This window comes from Macaca mulatta, chromosome 17, assembly GCF_049350105.2.
Source record: "Macaca mulatta isolate MMU2019108-1 chromosome 17, T2T-MMU8v2.0, whole genome shotgun sequence".
In the NCBI taxonomy this organism is placed as follows: Eukaryota; Metazoa; Chordata; class Mammalia; order Primates; family Cercopithecidae; genus Macaca; species Macaca mulatta.
In genome coordinates this window covers 93,221,159-93,241,648 of record NC_133422.1, presented here as the reverse complement: position 1 = coordinate 93,241,648, position 20,490 = coordinate 93,221,159, and the positions used below count along the sequence as shown (strand labels likewise).

Here is a 20,490-nt window from a genome sequence, read left to right as displayed (position 1 = left end):
AGCCTCCCCTTCTCATCTTTGGAGGTAGCTGCTTCAGGGGACTGGGTGGTAGGTAAGGAGATGAGCTGGGAGGGGCGGGCTCCGGCCAGTGTCAGGGGCACACAGGGTCCTGCTTCTCCCTCCCTTTCACTGGGTGGCTGAAGGGCAGGCGGAGGAGTGTGGCGACTGGGCGGCTGGAGGGCAGGCTGAAGAGTGTGGCCAGGCGGCTGGCGGGCAGGCGGAGGAGTATGGTGACCGGGCAGCTGGAGGGCAGGCGGAGGAGTGTGACTAGGCGAAGGAGTGTGACCAGGCGGCTGGAGGGCAGGCGGAGGAGTGTGTTGACCGGGAGGCTGGAGGGCAGGTGGAGGAGTGTGGCGACCGGGTGGCTGGAGGGCAGGCGGAGGAGTGTGGCGACCAGGCGGCTGGAGGGCAGGCGGAGGAGTGTGGCGACTGGGTGGCTGGAGGGCAGGCGGAGGAGTGTGGCGACTGGGTGGCTGGAGGGCAGGCGGAGGAGTGTGGCGACTGGGTGGCTGGAGGGCAGGCGGAGGAGTGTGGCCAGGTAATTGGAGGGCAGGCGGAGGAGTGTGACCAGGTGGCTGGAGGGCAGGTGGAGGAGTGTGGCAACCGGGCGGCTGGAGGGCAGGCGGAGCAGTGTGGCTGCTGGCAGGTGTGTGTTTCTGGTTGTGTTGAGTGATGCTTGGAAGATCATTCCAAGAGGTCAGGGCAGCTCCCAGGGCCCCAGGGCAGTGGGCTCCTGCAGGGGACTCGGAGGCCAGCTTTTGTCAGCTCATGAACTTTTAAAAATGGAGAGGACAGGTGTGGTGGCTATTCCCTGTAAACCCAGCACTTTGGGAGGCCAAGGTGAGAGGATCACTTGAGCCCTGGAGTTAGAGACCAGCCTGGGCAACATAGAGAGACCCTATCTCTACAAAAAGTAAAATAACAATCAGCCGGGCATGGTGGCACACACCTGTAGTCTCAGCTACTTGGGAGGCTGAGGTGAGAGGATCACTTGAACCCAGGAGTTGGAGGCTGCAGTGAGCCATGATTGTGCCACTGCATTCCAGTCTGGGCCACAGGGAGAGATCCCTTCTCTTGGAAGAGAAAAAAAAAAAAAAAAAGGTAGAAGAATAATACGCAACAGAGACAATTTAGCTCTCAAGGCCTAAGGCATTTGTTCTCTGATCCCTACTGAAGTGTGTTTGATCCTGATCCAGCCTGTCACCCACCCATGGAACTCTGGAATCCCCCCAGGGCTGCACAAAACAGCTGACTTGGCGGCCCGTTGTCCCACTGCTTGGCCTGGAGCTTGCAGAGTTTCTGTGAGATGTAGGATTTGGCTCACACAGATTGCATCTTGATTGCTCACGTTCCCTTTTGCCCTTGCTGCCCCACCTAGGGAGAAAAGAACACTCAGTGACCCTTTTTTTCCCCTGGTGGGCAGGATGCGTGTGTTCCTGTTTGTGACAACTCAACCTTGTCTGTGACCTTAGTACCTCCATTCCAGGAATTTCCCCTTCGAGGCCTCTAAAAGCTGAAAGATTTTCAGGTAAAGGAAGTGCGATATTGATTGAAATCTGCATACACCAAAATAATTTGGTCTGGCTTCTAGAATAGTCAGTTTCCTGATACTCATCATTGCTTCCATCAGCTCTGGTAAAGTACAGGAAGGTGAGCTCACCTGTGGGGAATGGCAAGTGGCATCACATTTTACTCTCTGTGTTGATCCTGGCATTCTGGTGTGCTCACAGGGTGAACCTTGCCAGTTAGGCACCTCTGGAGTCAGGTACCCTGTGAAGCTTGCAGCTCATGAGCACTTTGCAGTCCAGAGAATGACCTGTGACCCTTAAACCCCGCTTCCGAGCTGTGGGGGATCTTGTGTAAGGTCTGTGCCTGAATTGTCTCAGCTGTGTCATGAGGACAGTGTTCCCTTTCTCATGGGGCGGTTGTGAGGTCTAGAAACAGTATTTATGAATGCTGCCCAGCACGAGGCCTTCCCATGGGAGGAGCTTCAGCAGTGGGAGCTGCTACTGTTTGTTACTGCGTATTTTTTGTACACTGGGTATGTTTTCCATGAATTTTGTTTGCATTTGGATTTTAATAAAGAAGGTGCCAGATTCACTTTCCGAGGAACTGTATACTTTATTTGGAATGCATTACGTATATATATGTATATATATTGTTTGAGACAGTTTTGCTCTTGTTGCCTAGGCTGGAGTGCAATGGCGTGATCTCGGCTCACCGCAGCCTCCGCCTCCCAGGTTCGAGTGATTCCTGCCTCAGCCTCCCAAATAGCTGGGATTACAGACATGCGCCACCAAGCCCAGCTAATTTTGTATTTTTAGTAAATACAGGCTGGTCTCGAACTCCTGACCTCGGGTGATCCGCCTGCCTCAGCCTCCCAAAATGTTGGGATTACAGGCGTGAGCCACTGCGACCAGCCCATTGCATATTTTTTTGCAAGTTCTTGCCCAATGAAACTGTCCTGGTTATGCTGTCAGGGCCTGTTTGTTGGGACCGCTCAGTGGGTTCTCCTTGCCTGCTGCCCAAACAGAGCTGATTTATCAAGACAAGGGAATTGCAATAGACAAAGAGTTTAACTCACACAGTGCTGGCTCTACAGGAGACCAGAGTTTTATTGTTACTCAAATCAACCTCTCTGCAAATTTGGAGATTGGGATTTTTAAGGATAATTTGGTGGGTAGGGGTTCAGGAAGTGGGGAATGCTGGTTGGTTGGGTCGGAGATGGAATCATAGGAGATCGAAGTGGGTTTTTGCTGTTTTCGGTTCCTGGGTGGGATCCCAGAACTGGTTGAGCCAGATTACTGGTCTGGGTGGCACTAGCTGGTGCATCGGAATGCTGGGTCTGCAAAATATCCCAAGCACTGATCTTAGTTTTTACAGCAGTGATCTTATCCCCAGGAGCAGTTTTGGGAGGTTCAGAATCTTGTAGCCTCTGGCCTGCGTGACTCCTAAACCATAATTTCTAATCTTGTAGTTAATTTGTTTGTCTTACAGAGGTAGTATAGTCCCCAGGCAAGAAGGGGGTTTGTTTTGGGAAAGGGCTATTACCATTTTTATTTCAAAGTTAAACTATAAACCAAGTTCCTCCCAAAGTTAGTTTAGAAGTTCCTCCCAAAGTTAGGTTAGAAGCAAGATGGAGTCGGTCAGGTCAGATCTCTTTCACTGTCATCATTTTCTCACTGTTAGAATTTTTGCAGAGGCGGTTTCATTGTCACCTCAAAGAAACTGCAGGCCTCATCTTTGAGCCAGGGAGCCTTCTGTTGAAGAAAAGTACCCCACACAAACACTGGGAGATCCTGGGGCAGGACCGAGGTTCCCTGGTGGGGACTCCAGGGGCGCTGGAGCTTTGTGACCATGGGCCTTGCCTCCTCGGCTGCCTCTTGTGGTTGGAGGAGGATGTGGATGAGAAGACCAGGCGGGGTGCCCGCTAGCTCCCGGTGGTGGGTAGGCGTCAGCAGACTAGGAGAGCCTCTGTTTAACTTGTGCTGAGAAGGAGCGTGACTCCAGGAGAGTTGGGCGGAGAGCCGCACACACCAGTGCGGTGTCCAGACTGGACCCCATGGTGTCTGAGCATTATTCTCTCTAGGGTCACCTTCCCCTGCACTGTGACCTCATGGAGCTTCAGACAGTGGTTTTCGAAGGTAACAGAGCAGGTGGTGGTGCGGTGTATGTGCGTGCATGAGTGTGTGTGTGTGTGTGTTGGGTACTGAGGCCACAAGCAATCAATTGATCTAGGTGGTACAGTAGTTTTTTTCTCATTTTTAACACTTTCCAAAAATCGAATTTACATTTTTTATTTTTAGAGATGGGGGTTCTCATTTTGTCACCCAGGCTGAAGTGCAGTGGCTTAATCATAGCTCACTGCAGCCTCAAACTCCTGGGCTCAAGCGATTCTCCCACCTCAGCCTTGAGAGTAGCTGGGATTACAGGGTTGAGCCCCCATGCCCTGCAATATTTTTAACTTAGCTAGAGCATTTTATATCTTAAGTATTCTTTTACAAACAGTAGATGCTAGCACTGGGGTTCTTCTAAATATTAACTATTCCTTAATATTTAGGAAATATTAAGGAATTTAGGAAGACTGTGAAACAGTCTCACTCTGTCACCCAGGCTAGAGTGCAGTAGTGCAATTTCAGCTCGCTTCAACCTCCACCTCCCAGGTTCAAGTGATTCTCATGCTTCAGCCTCCTGAGTAGCTGGGAACCTGGCTAATTTTTGTATTTTTTGTAGAGATGAAGTTTCACCATGTTGGCCAGATTGGTCTTGAACTCCTAGCCTCAAGTGACCCACCCGCCTCAGCCTCCTGAAGTGCTGGGATTATAGGCGTGAGCCACCGTGCCCAGCCTGAAAACTAATTGTTTGATTATGTAGACCCAGACTTTGAAATTCATAGAATTTAACTTCTCTTTGTGCCAGTTTTCTTTTTTGTCAAATACTGTAGGGTATTTATTGAGCTTGTTTTCTAGATGATGTGATTATTGTAGGGATAAAGTAAAGTGTATACTATGGGAGAAATGAGTTTACTAAACCAGATTGTGGGCGCATGTGTAATGCATTAATACAGCTCAGGTAGATAAACTGAGTAGTGCCACTTAGAAAAGTAAATTCTCTGTTCATGGACACAGACTAGGAGGAATTTACATTGTAGTAATTAGTAGATTTATTGCAATGTTCTGTAGAAAAGCATGTTATTGTATAAAAATGATTTGTCGTCAGTTAGCTAGAAATAAGACTTTCTTCGAAAAAATATTTGAGGACTAGAAAAATCTGTCAGTTCTTTGAGCTTCTTGGAGCCATTTGCTAAGGATAGGTATTTGATAAATACTGGTTTTTATTTTGGAGACCTTAGATTAACCAGCTAGTTCACCATACATGAAGCACCCTTTTGGGGCTCACCTGCAGAGAGGTTAGAATGGGTATGGGATGTGTGTGGGCTGGGTGTGTGGTAGGTATGGGATGTGTGTGGGCTGGGTGTGGTGGGTGTGGGATGTGTGTGGGCTGGGTGTGTGGTGGGTATGAGATGTGTGTGGGCTGGGTGTGGTGGGTGTGGGATGTGTGTGGGATGGGTGTGTGGTGGGTGTGGGGGGTATGGGATGTGTGTGTGGGATGTGTGTGGGATGGATGTGTCGGGGGTGTGGGATGTGTGTGGGATGGGTGTGTGGTGTGTGTGGGATGGGTATGTGGTGGGTATGGGGTGTGGGATGGGTGTGTGGTGGGTATGGGGTGTGTGTGGGATGGGTGTGGGATGGGTGTGTGGTGTGTGTGGGATGGGTGTGTGGTGGGTATGGGATGTGTGTGTGGGATGGGTGTGTGGTGGGTATGGCATGTGTGTGGGATGGGTGTGTGGTGTGTGTGGGATGGGTGTGTGGTGGGTATGGGATGTGTGTGTGGGATGGGTGTGTGGTGGGTATGGCATGTGTGTGGGATGGGTGTGTGGTGTGTGTGGGATGGGTGTGTGGTGGGTATGGGATGTGTGTGTGGGATGGGTGTGTGGTGGGTATGGCATGTGTGTGGGATGGGTGTGTGGTGTGTGTGGGATGGGTGTGTGGTGTGTGTGGGATGGGTGTGGTGTGTGTGGGATGGGTGTGTGGTGGGTATGGCATGTGTGTGGGATGGGTGTGTGGTGGGTGTGTGGTGGGTGTGGGATGGGTGTGGGATGTGTGTGGTGGGTATGGGATGGGTCTGTGTGGGATGGATGTGTGGTGGGTATGGGATCTGTGTGGTGGGTGTGTGGTGGGTGTGGGATGTGTGTGGTGGGTATGGGATGGGTCTGTGTGGGATGGGATGGGTGTAGGTGGGTGTGGGATGGGCGTGCACCATCAGTTACTAGTTGCTGAAGTTATCTCGCAAGGTGGTGGAGAGGGGTTGCCCTCCTGTCGTGGAGAAGAGAGGTGGGAGAGGTAAAAGATGAAGAAGGTGAGGTGCTGGGAGGTGCTGGAGGTGCCCCCTCCTCTGCACTGATGTGATCTTTTTCCCTCAGGTGTAGAAAGGTGGACGTGACCCAGGATAAAAGGAGTTTTCCAGGCATCACTACTGGCATTGTGACTTCTGCAGAGCCTGGGGCAAATCTCCTAGACTAGACTGGTGGTCCTCAACCTTGGCCACATGTGGGAGTCTCTGGTTAGCTTAACTAAGCTAATGAGGGATGTGTCCCTTCCCAAAGATTCTGTTTGAATCGATCCAGACTGAGGCTGGGACATGGAGCTGCTGAGGAGGCTGCCCACACGCAGCCCAGGTGGAGAATCCCAGCCCCACGCAGCAGGGAGGGTGGGCCCTGGGAGGGCGCTGGCCTCACGATCACAGAGCAGGTAGTTCCCAAAGTGTCTTTCTCCTGGCGCAGTGTCCTGCGTCTGCAGTTCCAGCTCACCTCTAACAGAGCAGAGGCCGCTGTGGGGACGATAGGCACCATTGGGCGGTTAGTGGTGTCTAGCCAAAAACCCATTAATAACATCTGCACCTTCAAAGGGTGAAGGTGGAGTGCGGAGGAGAACAGGCATTCAAATTTGTTCCTTGGCTTCAAGAGGAGCCCTGATGTCCTGAGTCAGCACTGGTGTGAAAGCCAGTCCTGACCTTAAACTTCTTATCAAGTCAAAATCAGGAGCTTGATGTTTCTCCTGTTCTGTTTATATCAAAAGGTGTCTAGGGTTGGCTGGTGTGTGGAGCCCCAGGATCCGACTGGGGGGAGTCCCTAAGGTGTGATGCTGTCCTGATAGTGGAAAGCCCTGGGCGCTTCCCAGAGCAACGGAGGAGGCCAGGGATGCGCCATCCTAGATTGGGTTTTGACCATGACAGGTTTTTGATGACAACTGCTGGCTGGAAAACTTTCCAGAAAAGAGCACTTGGCTTTTATTTAGTCTTTCTCGTTTGGTTTATAAACTTTCCATTGGCCTTTTCTGTACATATCCCTGCATGTATAGATATTTTATAAAAAGGGCTGCTCGATTTCCCGATTTTGGAAGGGTGTATTGGAAAGACCCTGATAAAGAGTGAGCTTTAAACTGGTTAGAATGAAAGAAGACCTTTATGGATGAATAGGCTTGCTTTAGGCAAATTGTTCGCTATTCCTTTCAGCACAGAAAGCCGCTTCACATTTAATGACCAGGTTAATTTGATGAGATGGGTTTCCAGGGTATTTTGTTTGTTTGCAATTAGCTTTAGGATTTCTTACTTAGGGGAAGAATAATCTGTATTAAAGAATAGGAGATTGACCTAAAGTTCAGCCATACTAAAAAATTACTCTCGTTTTTACTCTTTGGGGACCCTGTTGTGTTGTGTTGTACCTGGTGTGTTCTCAGTTAAGAGTTTTGGCCAGCAAGTTAATGATTTCCAAAAACGTCTCCAAAATTGAGTGCTGTTTTAAAGATGACCTCCCATGGTCTTCAGTGTGCTTGCTGAAGAGTCTATGCCAACTCTGGTGAAGGTGGTGGCAGTTCACCACGTTGCTGGCAGACAACGTGGTTTGATCGCCGAACAGACATGTGAGGTCATTGTCCATTTGACTGAGAAGCTAAGAACTTGTTGGAGGTCGTGCAGCAGCGCACCACAGCTTTTCATTCCAGAGCCTGGGATTCTTCTTTTGTGCCCTCGTGTTGTATGTTGCTGTCAGAGCTCAGGAGACAGTGAAGGGTGTGCTCAGTGTTCGGAGTCAGATGGCCGTGGGTTCCTGTTCAGGCCCTGTGCCTGAAGACAAGTCACCTAAAAGTCAGAAAATGGAGCCCATGCCTCCTCCGTAGAGGGCACCCGGGCATGACAGTAGCTTTGCTTACGGCGTCATTCTGCCCAGGCCACATCCAAGACCATATCCAAGAGAAGAGTCATTGTCTCTGACTGCAGCTGTCACCTAATCTGTGACACTGAGAAGGCCAGGAGCTCTGGGAATCTAGTTCTTTATGGGTGTGTATACGGAGCTGCCTTAAGTATTCCAGGTGTTTTGCAAGACCTTCTCTTAGATTCAGTAAAGTTTCTGCTCAAATTGTTAGGATTTCTCTTGCACAGACTTTCTGGAAGTATGTGTGTGTTTCTGTCTGGGAGCCACAGACAGACACTGTCGTGTCTGGTCCTCTTGACAGGGTGTGTGTGTGTGTGTGTGTGTGTGTGTGTGCGCGCGCGCGCGCGTGTGAGCACCCACATACAGGGCCAGTACCTTTTGCCTTCTTTCTTTGCCATCATTTTTCCTGCAATGGGTCTCTTGTCTGACGTCGGCTTCCTTCTCCTGGCAGTGCCTGTGGAGTAGAGCCTTCTTTCCGTGGCCCTGCAGGTAGACCCTTTCTATTTTAAGAGATTTAGTGGTTACCTTTACAAGGCAATTTAAAGGTCCATGGATTTCTGCAAATTCTGGTCGCCATGATCTTGCCTCTGTGGTTCCCAGCTTCATTTCTTAGACCTGGGAGCCTTGGGTAGGGTCATTGCATGAATGGCCGAATGCGTCTTCTGGAAGCCTTGTGTTAGGACCCCAACCACACCCATCCCCGGGCCTACAGGGGCTGCTGGCACCCCCCGTTTGGTGGTTTGTTAGTCTTTTCCTCACCGCAGCCTCAGCGACCAAGGATCTGTTTCCACCAGTCAAAAAATGGTGTCACCTTGAGAATTTCCTGTAAAGGGACTCATCTGTGTGTGACCTTTGGCGCTTGTAGACAATATTAAGAAGCTGGATGACAAGAGGGTAAGTGGGGGGATTAGAAAGGAGCTTTGGGGTTTAGATTCACAAGCTCAGTGTGACCTCAGTGCGAAGGGCAGTGGGTCGTCCCCAGTTTTAAGCAGTGAAGGAAACCATGAGCTTTTAGAAAGATCAGCTCTGTCAGCAGGGCACAGGCAGGTCTTGAAGTGGATCAGTTGGAGGCTGCTGCTGTGGGGGAGGGAGGGCAAGGCAGTGACCTGGAGGGGGCTGGATGGAGAGACACTTCGGAAGAACCATGGCATGGTTTGCTTGTTGGGGTGAGAGAGGAATGGGGGTGCGGAGGTTTCCAGCTTTGGAAATGGTAGGTAGCCACACTGTTAATGATGAAACGTGGGGTGGGGGGCCTGGGCGAGGGTATGGAAGGGTGAGCTGGAATGGTAGCCGCAGCACGTGTCTGTGGGTGGTAGAACCAGACAGGCCAGCATGTAGGTTTTCACCTGCCTGCCCAGTTGGCCAAATCGGTGGCGACTGGCTGGGGTGAGTAGGTTCTGAGGCTCAGTTCAGCTCTAGGAGAGAGTTTGTGATTCGTTAGAGATGCTTGCCAGGGCCAGAGTGGAGGAGAGTCCGTGCCTGCAGCCAACTCCCCTTCCCTGCTCCAGTCTCAGCTTCCCTGCTCCAGTCTCAGCTTCCCTGCTCCAGTCTCAGCTTCCCTGCTCCAGTCTCAGCTTCCCTCCAGCGTCCTCTTGCCCGTTCCTGTAGGGATAGTGGTGTGAGAAGTACGGGGTATTACAGCACATCACCCTCAGTTTCTTTTTGTTTTCGTGGAAAAGCATAGAGAAGCTCGGTTTCAACCAGGATAGTTGAGTGTGGTTTGACTGTGCAAGTGGTACATTTGGAGCTGAGTAACTCTGAAAGTTGATTAGTAATGCCACATGCATTTTTCATTGCCAGAAATGATCAAAAGAAGATGATGACAGCTATTCAGGTTTAAAAATATAAAATACTTAAGTCATCATAGAACAATTTTAACGAATTCTTTCAAGGGATCACGGAGTATAATAAAGTGTTGTGTTGTATTGTGGAATGACCCTGCTTCTGAGCTGCAGAAGGGCGGAGCTTCGAAATTCTCTTGGTAAATCTCGAGTGGGTAACAGTAACTTCGCACTTGGGTTTTCTCCTCGAAGGAGCCAGAAGCCTGGAGGCCAGGCTGGAGTTGCTGGTTTTGCCCCCCTCGTACACTGGGCTGAGGGGACCACGTTTTGTGAGATGAGAGGGAGCAGGAAAACACCCACCTTCTGGTGTTCTCATTGGGCGCAGAATCAGTCTGTAAATCAGGAGACACCTCCATTTGTCTTTCTCATTCATTGAGGTTTTCACCTTGCAAGGTAGGTGTGGTCATGACATTGGCAGGGCAAACCCCCAGGTCATGCGTAGTCTGTGAAGGGAGCCCGAGACTGATGGCCCCTGGCCTGTCCAGGGCCTCCCGGAGCAGAGGACCACCTTGGGCTGACCTGCACATCCTCATGAATGAGAGTCTGGTGGCCCAGTGGGAACCCAGGGGTGGGCCTGGTGGAGACGGCTCTCCAGCTTTGTGGAGGCCTGATTTTTAGTCTAGGGAGCTGTGGCTGAGGAGACCATCCCCCTGCAGAGCTCTCATTTTGCTTTCTGCCATTGAGTCAGGCCCAGAGAGGTACGGGAGCTGGGGTGTGGGGGTGGGGGCCGCAAGAGGACAGCGTGAACTTGGCTGCAGTCACAGTAGGGGACATTTGTTCCAATAAAGCGGTTGATGACTCTGTCCCTCCCCTTGTTTTGGGATTTTCAACTGTGTGCCTCTGAACCCCTCTGGTCTCCCGTGGCCGCTGGCTCCGCATCTGTGGCTGGGTGGTGCTGGCCAGGCAGTGCTGGGCACCCCCTACCTCCTTTGTGGCTCACACTGTCCCAGTCCCGTATCCTCTGCATCCAGGCGGCTCTGCCTCTCGAACTGTGTTTGGCCATTCCTCAGAAAAGCCTCCCTGCTCAGGTTTGCCTGTACAGCCTGTGTGCCCTCCCCAGTCTTTCAAGGCACAGGGACATATGGAGGTGGGCCCAGAGAAGAGCGGGGAAGGGGTTGCCGGTGGCCTGTGGGAGAGTTGCCCAGGTGTGGGCACAGCCTCTGTGACAGGGCTCCCCTGGATGCTCTTGATTCTGACCTGGTCTTTCAGGTCTTAACTTTCGTCCTCACTGGCGGCCTGCGGAGCGTGTTTCCTGGCACCCTGCCCCTGTGCAGGCCACAGGTTCACACTGCTCTAATGGGAGTGGGGTCTTGGCCACTGGGATCAGATGTCCTCTCCATCTCTGGGCTTCTTAGATGAAGTGGAGGGAGAAGGGCAGACCTTTTTTTTTTTTTTTTTTTGGGTATAGTTGAGGTCTCGCTTTGTTGCCTAGGCTGGTCCCACACTCCTTATCTCAAGTGATCCGCGGGCCTCCCAAAGTGCTGGGATTACAGGTGTAAGCCACCATGCCCGACTCTGCTGTGTGCACACATACATGGATCCTCTGATTTTTCAGTTATTCTCAGTGGCTGGCCATTCCCTGTGAAGAGTGATAGGCCCACATCTACACAAAATGGAAATAAACTCCAAAAGGATGCTGATGAAAATTACAAAACAAATCTCTACTTCCGAGTGTATACAGATTTACGTCACTACCTTTTCTCAGGGAATCTGACGCAAACACAGAGTGACCATGTGGGCATGTTGTCCTCGCATGGGGTCAGTATCAGCAGGCCCATTTCCACCTGTCCAGCGTCTCATGCAAATGCGCCTGTGGACAGCGGTCTTGCGTATCTGAATAACATATTCCACTCCCGCACCACTGGGATGGGCCCTGAAGCTGACGAGCAAATTCCAGGAAGCCATCTGTGGTCCTTTCCAATCACGTTTCCCAAGTTTTGACCAGGAGCTGACAGGCACACACTCACTCCCCGCCACAGCAGAAATGCACAACCCGGGTTTCTTAAAACACAAAATTTAAAAAGAAGTAAAGGCAACCTGATTAAGCAGCAGAAGACAGGTTAAATAAACTCTAATGCAGCCATATAATGGAATATTTGCTTTTTTGGTTTCTAATGACATGGTCTCAAGCCTAGTACAGTGAGGAGGCAGGAGCTTGCTGGCTCGGTTCAAACCCCTCCTCCGCCCTCTGCCAGCGATGGGACCAAGGGCGAGATACTCAACATCTCTTGTGCTCAGTTTTCTCATCTGTAAAATGGTGGACAGAAGTACTTTCCTCTTAGCTCTGTCATGAGAATGTGCTGAGACAGTTCATGTGAAGCTCCTGACCCAGCGCGTGGAACAAGTGTACCCTCAGTAAACCCACTCCTACGAGGCTGGCCACACGCTGTGTGCACTGCAGGGAGAAAACGCCTGAGTCATATTACACTAAGACAACAATTTTGCATCCACGAAAAAAAATACATACAGCTTGACAAAGCATCTGTTCACAGAAATGACTGAGAGAAAACAGGACCAAAATTGTCTAAAAGCTGGAAAAAGCAAAGACCTATTTTGAAAGCCCCTTTCACCCCAGCATACTGCCAGTGCCCCTCCCTCCACCGCACGCCAGCCACCATCCCTCACCCCGCTCAGCTTTCCAGCTGACCACCCCTGACCTATCCAACCAAAGCCTGCCCTTCAGGCGGGGCGTGCTGGCTCTTAACCCTGAGGCCCCCCAAAATGGAAAGCTGGGCTTTTTCTTACAATTCTTGGGGAGATTTTAGGGAATTGGAAAGTTGGTGAGTAGAGAACTCAGTATTCAAGTGCCTTCTATTCAGACCCTGCCTGGGATGTGTCGGGCACCTCCACGAGAAGGTGTTGGATCCTCACTCTCACTTGCACTTAATGCAGAGGTGGATGCTATTATTTATCATCTTTTTATCCCTGAACCCTTCCCTCAGAGGAGAAAGCCAGGGCTCATGAGTGTGAGGCAGCTTGTGGGGCTCGAGGCTCTGTGAGCTCGGGAAAGGGAAGTTACCCCCTTGCGCTTCCCTTGGTCATTAGAGAAGCCGATCCTCCTGCCTGTCCTAGAGTGGTGATCCCGGCTCCACTGTAGGAACAAGACATCTAATCGATATTTTCGAGTGCTGAGTCCAGGGCCTGAGGAGGGGTTGCTGTGTGCAGGCTGCCCCCAGCCCCTCCCCCATCCCCCAGTCTTGTTGCCCTAGGGGAGGTGACTTTGGAGGGGAATATTGTGGGGGTGTCTGTGTGTCCTGACCTCCCCCTGCTTCGGAAAAGGCCGAGCTCCTGGGTGTCCTGATTCTCCTGCCTGGCCCTGGCTTAGGCTTTGCTTCCTTTTAGGCGGGGGCAGAGGGGGTGAGGGGCTACAGGCCTTTCTAATCTGAGGCCATAGCCGGCGCTCAGTTCAGCCCAAACCCTTCTGAAAAGTAAATTATCAAGATGGCTGGCAGAATTGTGCCTTTTCTGCCAAGGAAATCTACGTTCCTCGGTGAATAAATTCTGGCAGCAGAATCTCGAGGTTCTTATTTGAAATAGGCCCTCTTTGGCATTGGTTTTTCTTCTGGCCATGGGGGACACGGTATGGTAATGAACCTATGCAAGAAGTGCCAGAGGGCAGGGCTGCCCGCTCGGGGAACCCTGCCTTATTGAGTGCCCTGGTGCCCTGGCCTCAGCAGATGGCTCCCTGCTTGCCAGGGGTAATTTTTAGCCTGGTGTGCAGCTGCTGACACAGAGGCCAGGGGTTCTGAAAGATGCTGCACTTGAGCAGATTGAGACAATGCAGTGACCCCTTATTGTACGGGTGCCATACGCCTCTAAAGGTCTTTTGGGATGATTGTAAAAAAGTGAAAATAGCTGTTTTCTAAGCAGTCTTGGTGCAGGCAAAAGGAAAACGGGCAGGTTACTAAAACATTCCAGAATCTGGAATATCTGCCTCCCGCCATGCTGCCCATAGACGCTTTTCTCCTGCAGTGGTTTCTGTGAATTCTATTATCTGTTGTTGTATAAGAAACCAAGAAACCACTGTAGCACTTGGCGACCTAAAACAATAACAGTTTAGCATTTCTCACCATTCCTTGGGGTGAACGGGTGGTTTTTCCGCCAGCCTGGCTGAGGCACGTTCGTGTGGCTGTGGCCAGCTGGAGAGTGTCTGGGGCCTGGGTTTAACAGGGGCAGCGAGGAAGGCTGGACGTCTCACCCCAGGTCTAGCAGTTGGCCGCGTGTTTAGCCAGTGCCTTGGCTCCTCCATGTGGCCTCTCTAGTGGCCAGAACAGGCCTCTTCACGTGCTGCTGATGGAGGCCTTCCAAGAGGCAGAGCAAACGCTGCGGGGCCCCTTGAGGCTTGACCTTGGAGATGGTACACCAGCTCAGGAACCACAGACCAGGTGATTCAAGGTGTGGGCTGCTCTTATGGGAGCAGTGGGCAAAGTCTTGTGGGGGGGTGTAGACACAAGGGATGGGTTATTAGTGCCATTATTGTAACAATCCACAAGGTTGCCTTCCGGTCCCCAGGGTTCATGTCCCTTACACATGCGAGAGAGACTCTTCCCTCCAGCATCTCCCCACTTCCCTCCTGGCACGGCGTCCGACTCAAGGTCTGCGTGCCCTGCCTGCTTTGGGCTGGGTGTGGATGGGCTGCCAGCTCTTGATTCAGAGAGCCTCAGCTCAACAAGAGTTGTGGGACAGGAAGAGTGGGCCAGCCACAGAGACTCCTCTTCAAAGAGGGCAGGGATGGAGGCATCTCACAACAGATGGGCCGCAGCAGTTCTGACCTAGAGCCAAGCATGGGCTGTCAGGGCCTCTGCTGGGGCAGTGCCCAGCTTCTAGCATCAGTTTTTGTATTAGTTGCCTATTGTTGAGTAGCAAGCCAACCAAAACCGAGTGGCCAAAACAGCAGGCTCACGATTTCTCGTGATTCTGTGGATTGAGCAGTTTTGCTGGCCTTTTCTGGGCTCTCTGTAGTCAGCTAATGGCATGGTTGAGGCCAGGTGGCCCAGGATGACTTGAGGCACATCCTGGGACCTCAGCTGGGGTCCAGGAAGTGGGCAGATGTCATTATCTTTCTGACCACACCATTTTCGATTGCCTGCTTTCCCCTGCCTCGTGGTCACGTCCCTCTGCGGAGGGAGCTCTGCGAGTCCTCTTGGGGCCTTGCTTAGATTATATTCATCAGAACACAAAGCAAGACTAGCCATGGAGGCAGCCACTGTCTCTTGCTGGGGGGAGTGTCCAAGTCACACTCATAGGGTTGTGGACCCAGAGAGGTGGGATTTGTGGGTGGTTCTTTTTGTAACTGTCTCCCACAGGGTCAGCAACATGGTAAGGGTTTGGATACATTCTTGTTGCCTACTTTTAAAATTAAGTCTCAGAAAACAAAGGCCACTGTTTTCTTAGTATGGGAGCAGGACGGTTACTGGAGGGGGGTGATCAGCTGACCTAGCATGATGGTGTTTTAGTGGCATGTCCCTTGTGGGGGCTGCCTGGCCTCCTGTCCCAGCCTGTGCCGAGCGGTGGTTCTCCAGGTGTGGTCCCTGGACCAGCAGCATCTCCCTCCCACCCCGGGATTCCAATTCTTGGGCCCACCCCCAGTTGACTGAATCAGAAACTCTTGGTGGGGTGGGGCTCTGTGGCCTTCCAGGGGAATGTGAGGCTCACCCAGGTCTGAGAATCACCGCTCCCAGGAATGACAGTGCTAACCGGCTCTCCTGACCTCAGGAAGGCAGGCTCTTACCACCCTTCTCACCCTTGTCAGCAGGGCTGCCCCTTCCCTCCAGGGCCCCCTGTCTGTGTGTAGGATAGCCTTTGAGGTGTCTCATCTGTGTCCTGTTCAAGCCAGGGTGAGTCTGGGGTTTTCTTATTGCTCAGGGGACATTTCCTGTCCACAGTCCCATGCCATTTGTTATACCCGGGCACAGGAGTGTAGAGGTGCATGAGACACAGCCCCTGACTCCTCAGCTTGCAGCTGAACAAAGGACACAGCGCAGAGGGCGACTGTGGGACGACAGTCCAGCAGGGGAAGCGGCGAATTCCGTGCACACATGTTGAGCTTGAAATGTCTGGGTAGAAAGAGAGAATGTCTGGGAAGCAGCTGGTCCGGGGGTTCCTGTTCAGAAGGCAGGCCTGAGCTAGCGCTTTGAAAGCTGTCATGTACATGAGTCTTGATCACAGCCTTTCCTTCAAGGTGGTGATTGACCAGAATCCATTGGGGTGTTTTAAAAACATGGGTTATTCACCTTGTTCTCTTCTGAACTCCCATATATTTCTGCAAGAATGTCAGATGTCCCAGGTTTGGGAAACGAGGGCCCCAGACCCTGAAACACTGGGCATCTGTGGGGAGAAGGAGTAGAGGCCCAGGCTGGGACCTGGAGTAAGGGCCAGACAAGGTGGAGTCAAGGTGGAATCTCTGTGAAGATCTTTCTGGAACTAGGGGGACTGGAAGAAGCCAGCGGGAGCAGGGCTGTGGATGCTGAAGGACTGGAAAGTTACCCAGAGGAGGGGGAGGGCGTGGTTGACGAGGCTCAGACACGACACTGCAGCACTGGTGACCGGAGCCAGAGCGGAGCCAGGCTGCAGTGGTGGGGAGGACCAGGCAGGTCCAGATGACTTTGACGGGACTCCAGAGGAAGGAGAGGGTGGAGGAGGAGGGCTTATGGGTTAGGGAGGGTGCTGTCGTTTGTTTTAAATGGGAGAAACTGGAGCATGTTGCCAAGGGCAGAGAGCCAGCAGAGGGGTGAATGGAAGAAGGAGCCGAGAAGGCGTTTACTGACGAAGCCGTATCCTGGAGGAGAGAAGGATGGACTCCAGAGCCCAGCTTTGGGGACTGGCCTTGAATAAAAGGAGGGCCGCCCTACCTCACCCTGGAGGGAGCACGGTAAGGGAGAGGGCATGAAAGCAACGAAGATAGTAGCTGCCGAAAACGGGGTATGTTTCATTATAGCTAAAAAAGGAGATGAGCGCTGCTTCCCCCGCATCCCCAAAAGCTTCTCATCCTAGCAGCTTGTGTTAGAGGAGGTGGAGGTGCAGGCTCAAGGCCGCGTGCAGGGTGAGTCAGATGGGAGGTACCCACCCGGGCATTCTGTGGCATTCCCAAAAGTGACTGGTGATACTCAACTGGGGTATTGACAAGCTTGAACATAGGAAGAGGAGGATATTGTAGGGCTGCTCACTAGCTCCGAAAACAGTCTTCACTTGAGGAAATTATCCTGGGCTCTGACTGTGGGTCATTGACTATCTTGGTAAACCCAGGGGTCTTGGACTATGTTTTTAAAACCTGTAAGTACACAGCCAGGCTTCCTCCTAAGTATGACTGTCTTAAGATGTTTGAAATGTAGTGCCATGACTGAAAACAGTTTAGCAACTGTTCAGGAAAAAAAATTAAATGCCTCTTGATTAATCACCCAATTGATATGTTTAGTGAAGTACTTTAACTGGAAACGAAGTTGGATAGATAGTTTCATTTTTAACACAACGGACGTTTGTGTAGCTTTTTAGGAGCCAAGGGGGATCATGGCTAAAACTGTAGTCCTTGTAATCCCTGGCAGCTCGTTAGACCTCGGATTACCCTGGCCATGACCTTCCGGTGTGGGCCGAGCGCTCAGTGCCTGGCCTCTGGCCTGTCCTGCTCTCTTGGTAACCCCAGGATGCGTTTCCCATTGGGTACATGTCCAGCACACGAGCCTTACTTGGTTCATTTTGTACTAAGATGGTTGGTGGGTTTTGTGAGCTTTTGTGTTGTTTGATGTGCAGCCTCAAACCAACATGGGGCAGGGGCACTGCTCCCCTGTGTGCAGGAGGTCACTGTGGCTATCTGCTCATGTGTCATTGTCATGATATGTGCGTTGTTGCCATGGTGGACACGCTGTAGCACAGTAAGGCCTGCAAACCAGAAATGGGCTGACTGGCTTTCAGCAGTTCTCTTGGAGAGTAGCTGCTCGGAACTCAGTGTGTCTCACCTTGGAGAGCTGTGGCTGGGTAGCCCCTGATGGCCCCGGAGGCTGGCCTCACTCATGATGCACTGCAGTTGCCATAGTGCTGTGTGTGTGACCCACCTCACATGCACTGCTCTGTGGATACCTTCTTCTGTGTCATCTTTCTTCTCGTTCTCTTTCTTTACCTCCTTCTCAGGCCTCCCTGTGCTCCCTGTGTGCTTGTTGCTTTCCCTAGTAGTTCAGCTTCTTCAAAGGACTGACAGATTTGGAGGGTTGGCCTGGCATTCTCTTCCCTATGGACCATTTCTGAGGGAAGATGTGTCTGCAGCGGTGGCAGTTCTTAGAGTCCTTCCTTGCTCTGTGGGGTTCCAGGCTATTGCTTGTCACCAGGGTGCCATTGGCATTTTGGGCTGTGCAGTTATTTGTGGGGAGATGTGCAGCGTCCCTGTCTTGCCTTGCTAAACGTCAGGATCGCTTCTCAGTTTCCTGACAGACAGGCCCTGTGGAGGACCGGTTACTGCCCCCCTTGAGAACTCGGCTGTTCACACGACTCTGTACCGTGTAGCTGTTAGGATGAGAGCTTGAACTCTGACAGCTAGCCTTCTTGGAACTGTATACTACATATGTGTGTGTAACTAATCAGGTGGTTAAGAGCTTTTAGAGGCTATTTCCGGGGTACAGCATTTATGTGAGAAAAGGAAACAGGCTGCTTATTGTTTTCTGGAATCTGGTTAGATTGTTACCGTTTTGGGGAAGGGAGTACTACTCATGAAGAGGCATACTTATGGTATACATTTTTTTTCTATTCTGTGATATAGCTGGTTAACATTTTAGTAAAAATCCATTTGAATTCTGGAACTTGTGGGGATTGGGTGGGGAGAAAAGTGAATTTTTGCTTAGACAAGAGTGATTTTTCATTAAATCTATGTATCCTAACATGTTCAAATAAGCGCTTAGATTTTAATTTACTCTCATTATATAATAGTTGGCATCTTTTCCATGTTTTCTAATCTAGCTGGGTAATTGTTCTTACTGGATGCTTGCTCTCTTTCATAGTCTGATGCGCATGTGTAGGTGAGACCTAGGAATCTTACGCCCTGACCCTGCAGAGCTGTGGTCACCACCAGCCTGATGGCTGGACAGAGAAAATAGATGAGTCCCTGGAAGACTGTGTGGTCTATAACATTACATATAAAATGACAAAGGAGTTGTGGTGCTGTGAGGGACTGAAGTTTCCCTTTTCTCTTCCTTCTCTCTACAGAACCTAAAGGCAGATCCAGAAGAGCTTTTTACAAAACTAGAGAAAATTGGGAAGGGCTCCTTTGGCGAGGTGTTCAAAGGCATTGACAATCGGACTCAGAAAGTGGTTGCCATAAAGATCATTGATCTGGAAGAAGCTGAAGATGAGATAGAGGACATTCAACAAGAAATCACAGTGCTGAGTCAGTGTGACAGTCCATATGTAACCAAATATTATGGATCCTATCTGAAGGTAAGGCTTAAAATAACGTGCTTTTCGTTCTGCAGCACTTGGCTGAGGTGCGAGCAGGGGATGGGAAGGACTCTGATAAGATACAGCACAGCAGGTTTCAGAGCAAGGAGAAACGTTTTGACCTTCGTGATCAAAAGAACCTGGCTTCAATGGTTCTGTCATCTCAAATGTCACCTATAGAAATATTTGTGGTGAAAGTGTTTGATGTTATAATTCTCTTTTGAACAAGAAAGAGTCTTTCTGAGTGGGACTTTGTCATAAAAACTGCTTCTTATTAAGTTATTATAACAGTTATTCACGTAATTTTAGGACGGCTTATGATTAGTATTAAAAACTCATACCAACTCAAGAATGTTAATCTTTTGATATTCTCAGTTACCAGCTGTGGTTTAATTTAATGCTGTTAAAAACTGCTGATGAGAATTGATGATGTTGGTTGGTTAGCTAGCTTACCCACACTTGACTTTTAAGAATGCTAGGTAAATTAGTAATTACTTAAATAAAATGGTAGTTATAATATGATACAAAAATTGTCCTGGACTGCCACTCCGTTGTGGGAAAGAATAGTATTAAATAGGATTAAAAATAGTATTAAAAATGTTTTTCTGATCCTGCATGGAACCATTTTACCATTTTAGAACAATCCTGTTACAACACTAAGAAGGCTTATGACTGTTCCTTGTGTTTCAAGTTCCTCGACATATACCTGTTTCACCGAACTTAAAAATGTTGTAACCTTTAAAATGCGGTTTTAGAAATCATAAGAATTAGTGAAAAAATATGCTCTGAAATAATTATTGTGGAATACAGAACTATGAAGAAAGAAATGATGATTTTCCAGGGGGGGCAGCGATAAACCTGGATAATTTGGGCTAGGCCTCTTCCTCTCTTGGCCTTACCCTCTAAAGTCTCTTGAGTTACAACTTGTAAGCTGCTCTGGTGTCAGAAGGGATGTGTAGGTTTTGCTTTTGTAGAAATATAATAAGTATAAGTCAGAGGATGGACAACACTGATTTACTAAAATGGATATTTAAAGGAAATCAAAATTGAGCAGTGATCCCTTTTTTATTCCTTGTGTAAAGGACGGCAGTATGTTATAGGTCAAATGTAGCGTTTTGAAATGGAAAGGGTGAGTTTTGGAGTCAGGCATCACGGGACTTGAATCTTGTTGTCATTTACTTTGGCGTGTGGCCTTGAGTGAGTTTTCATTATTTTTTATAACTTCTCCACTTTCTTATTTGCAAAATGGAAAATTATGATAGATATCGTATGTTACAAAGATAAAACGGAATTAAGTATGTGAAAGTACCTGACATGTAGTAGGTGCTTAATGAGTATTTTCCTTCCTTGGTAGCATTTATTCATACCTCATCTCTTAAATTACCCTGGAATGAAGGTAGTTTGCAGTGAAGGTATCCATTGAGGTCAAACCAAGAAAACCAGAACCAAAGAATGGAG

The 20,490-nt window shown here is 50.0% G+C and overlaps 1 protein-coding gene across 2 annotated transcripts in view; it reads left to right on the top strand.

Moving 5' to 3' along the window:
• STK24 (serine/threonine kinase 24) overlaps positions 1-20,490 on the top strand; it is a 129,817-nt gene that overhangs the window by 41,237 nt on the left and 68,090 nt on the right. The window contains exons 1-2 of one of the 2 annotated variants that reach the window (XM_015121341.3): positions 16,391-16,483; positions 18,802-19,032. In XM_015121341.3, coding sequence (XP_014976827.1) covers positions 16,406-16,483; positions 18,802-19,032 — 309 coding nt within the window. In that variant the 5' untranslated portion in view covers positions 16,391-16,405. 2 annotated transcript variants of the gene reach the window in all.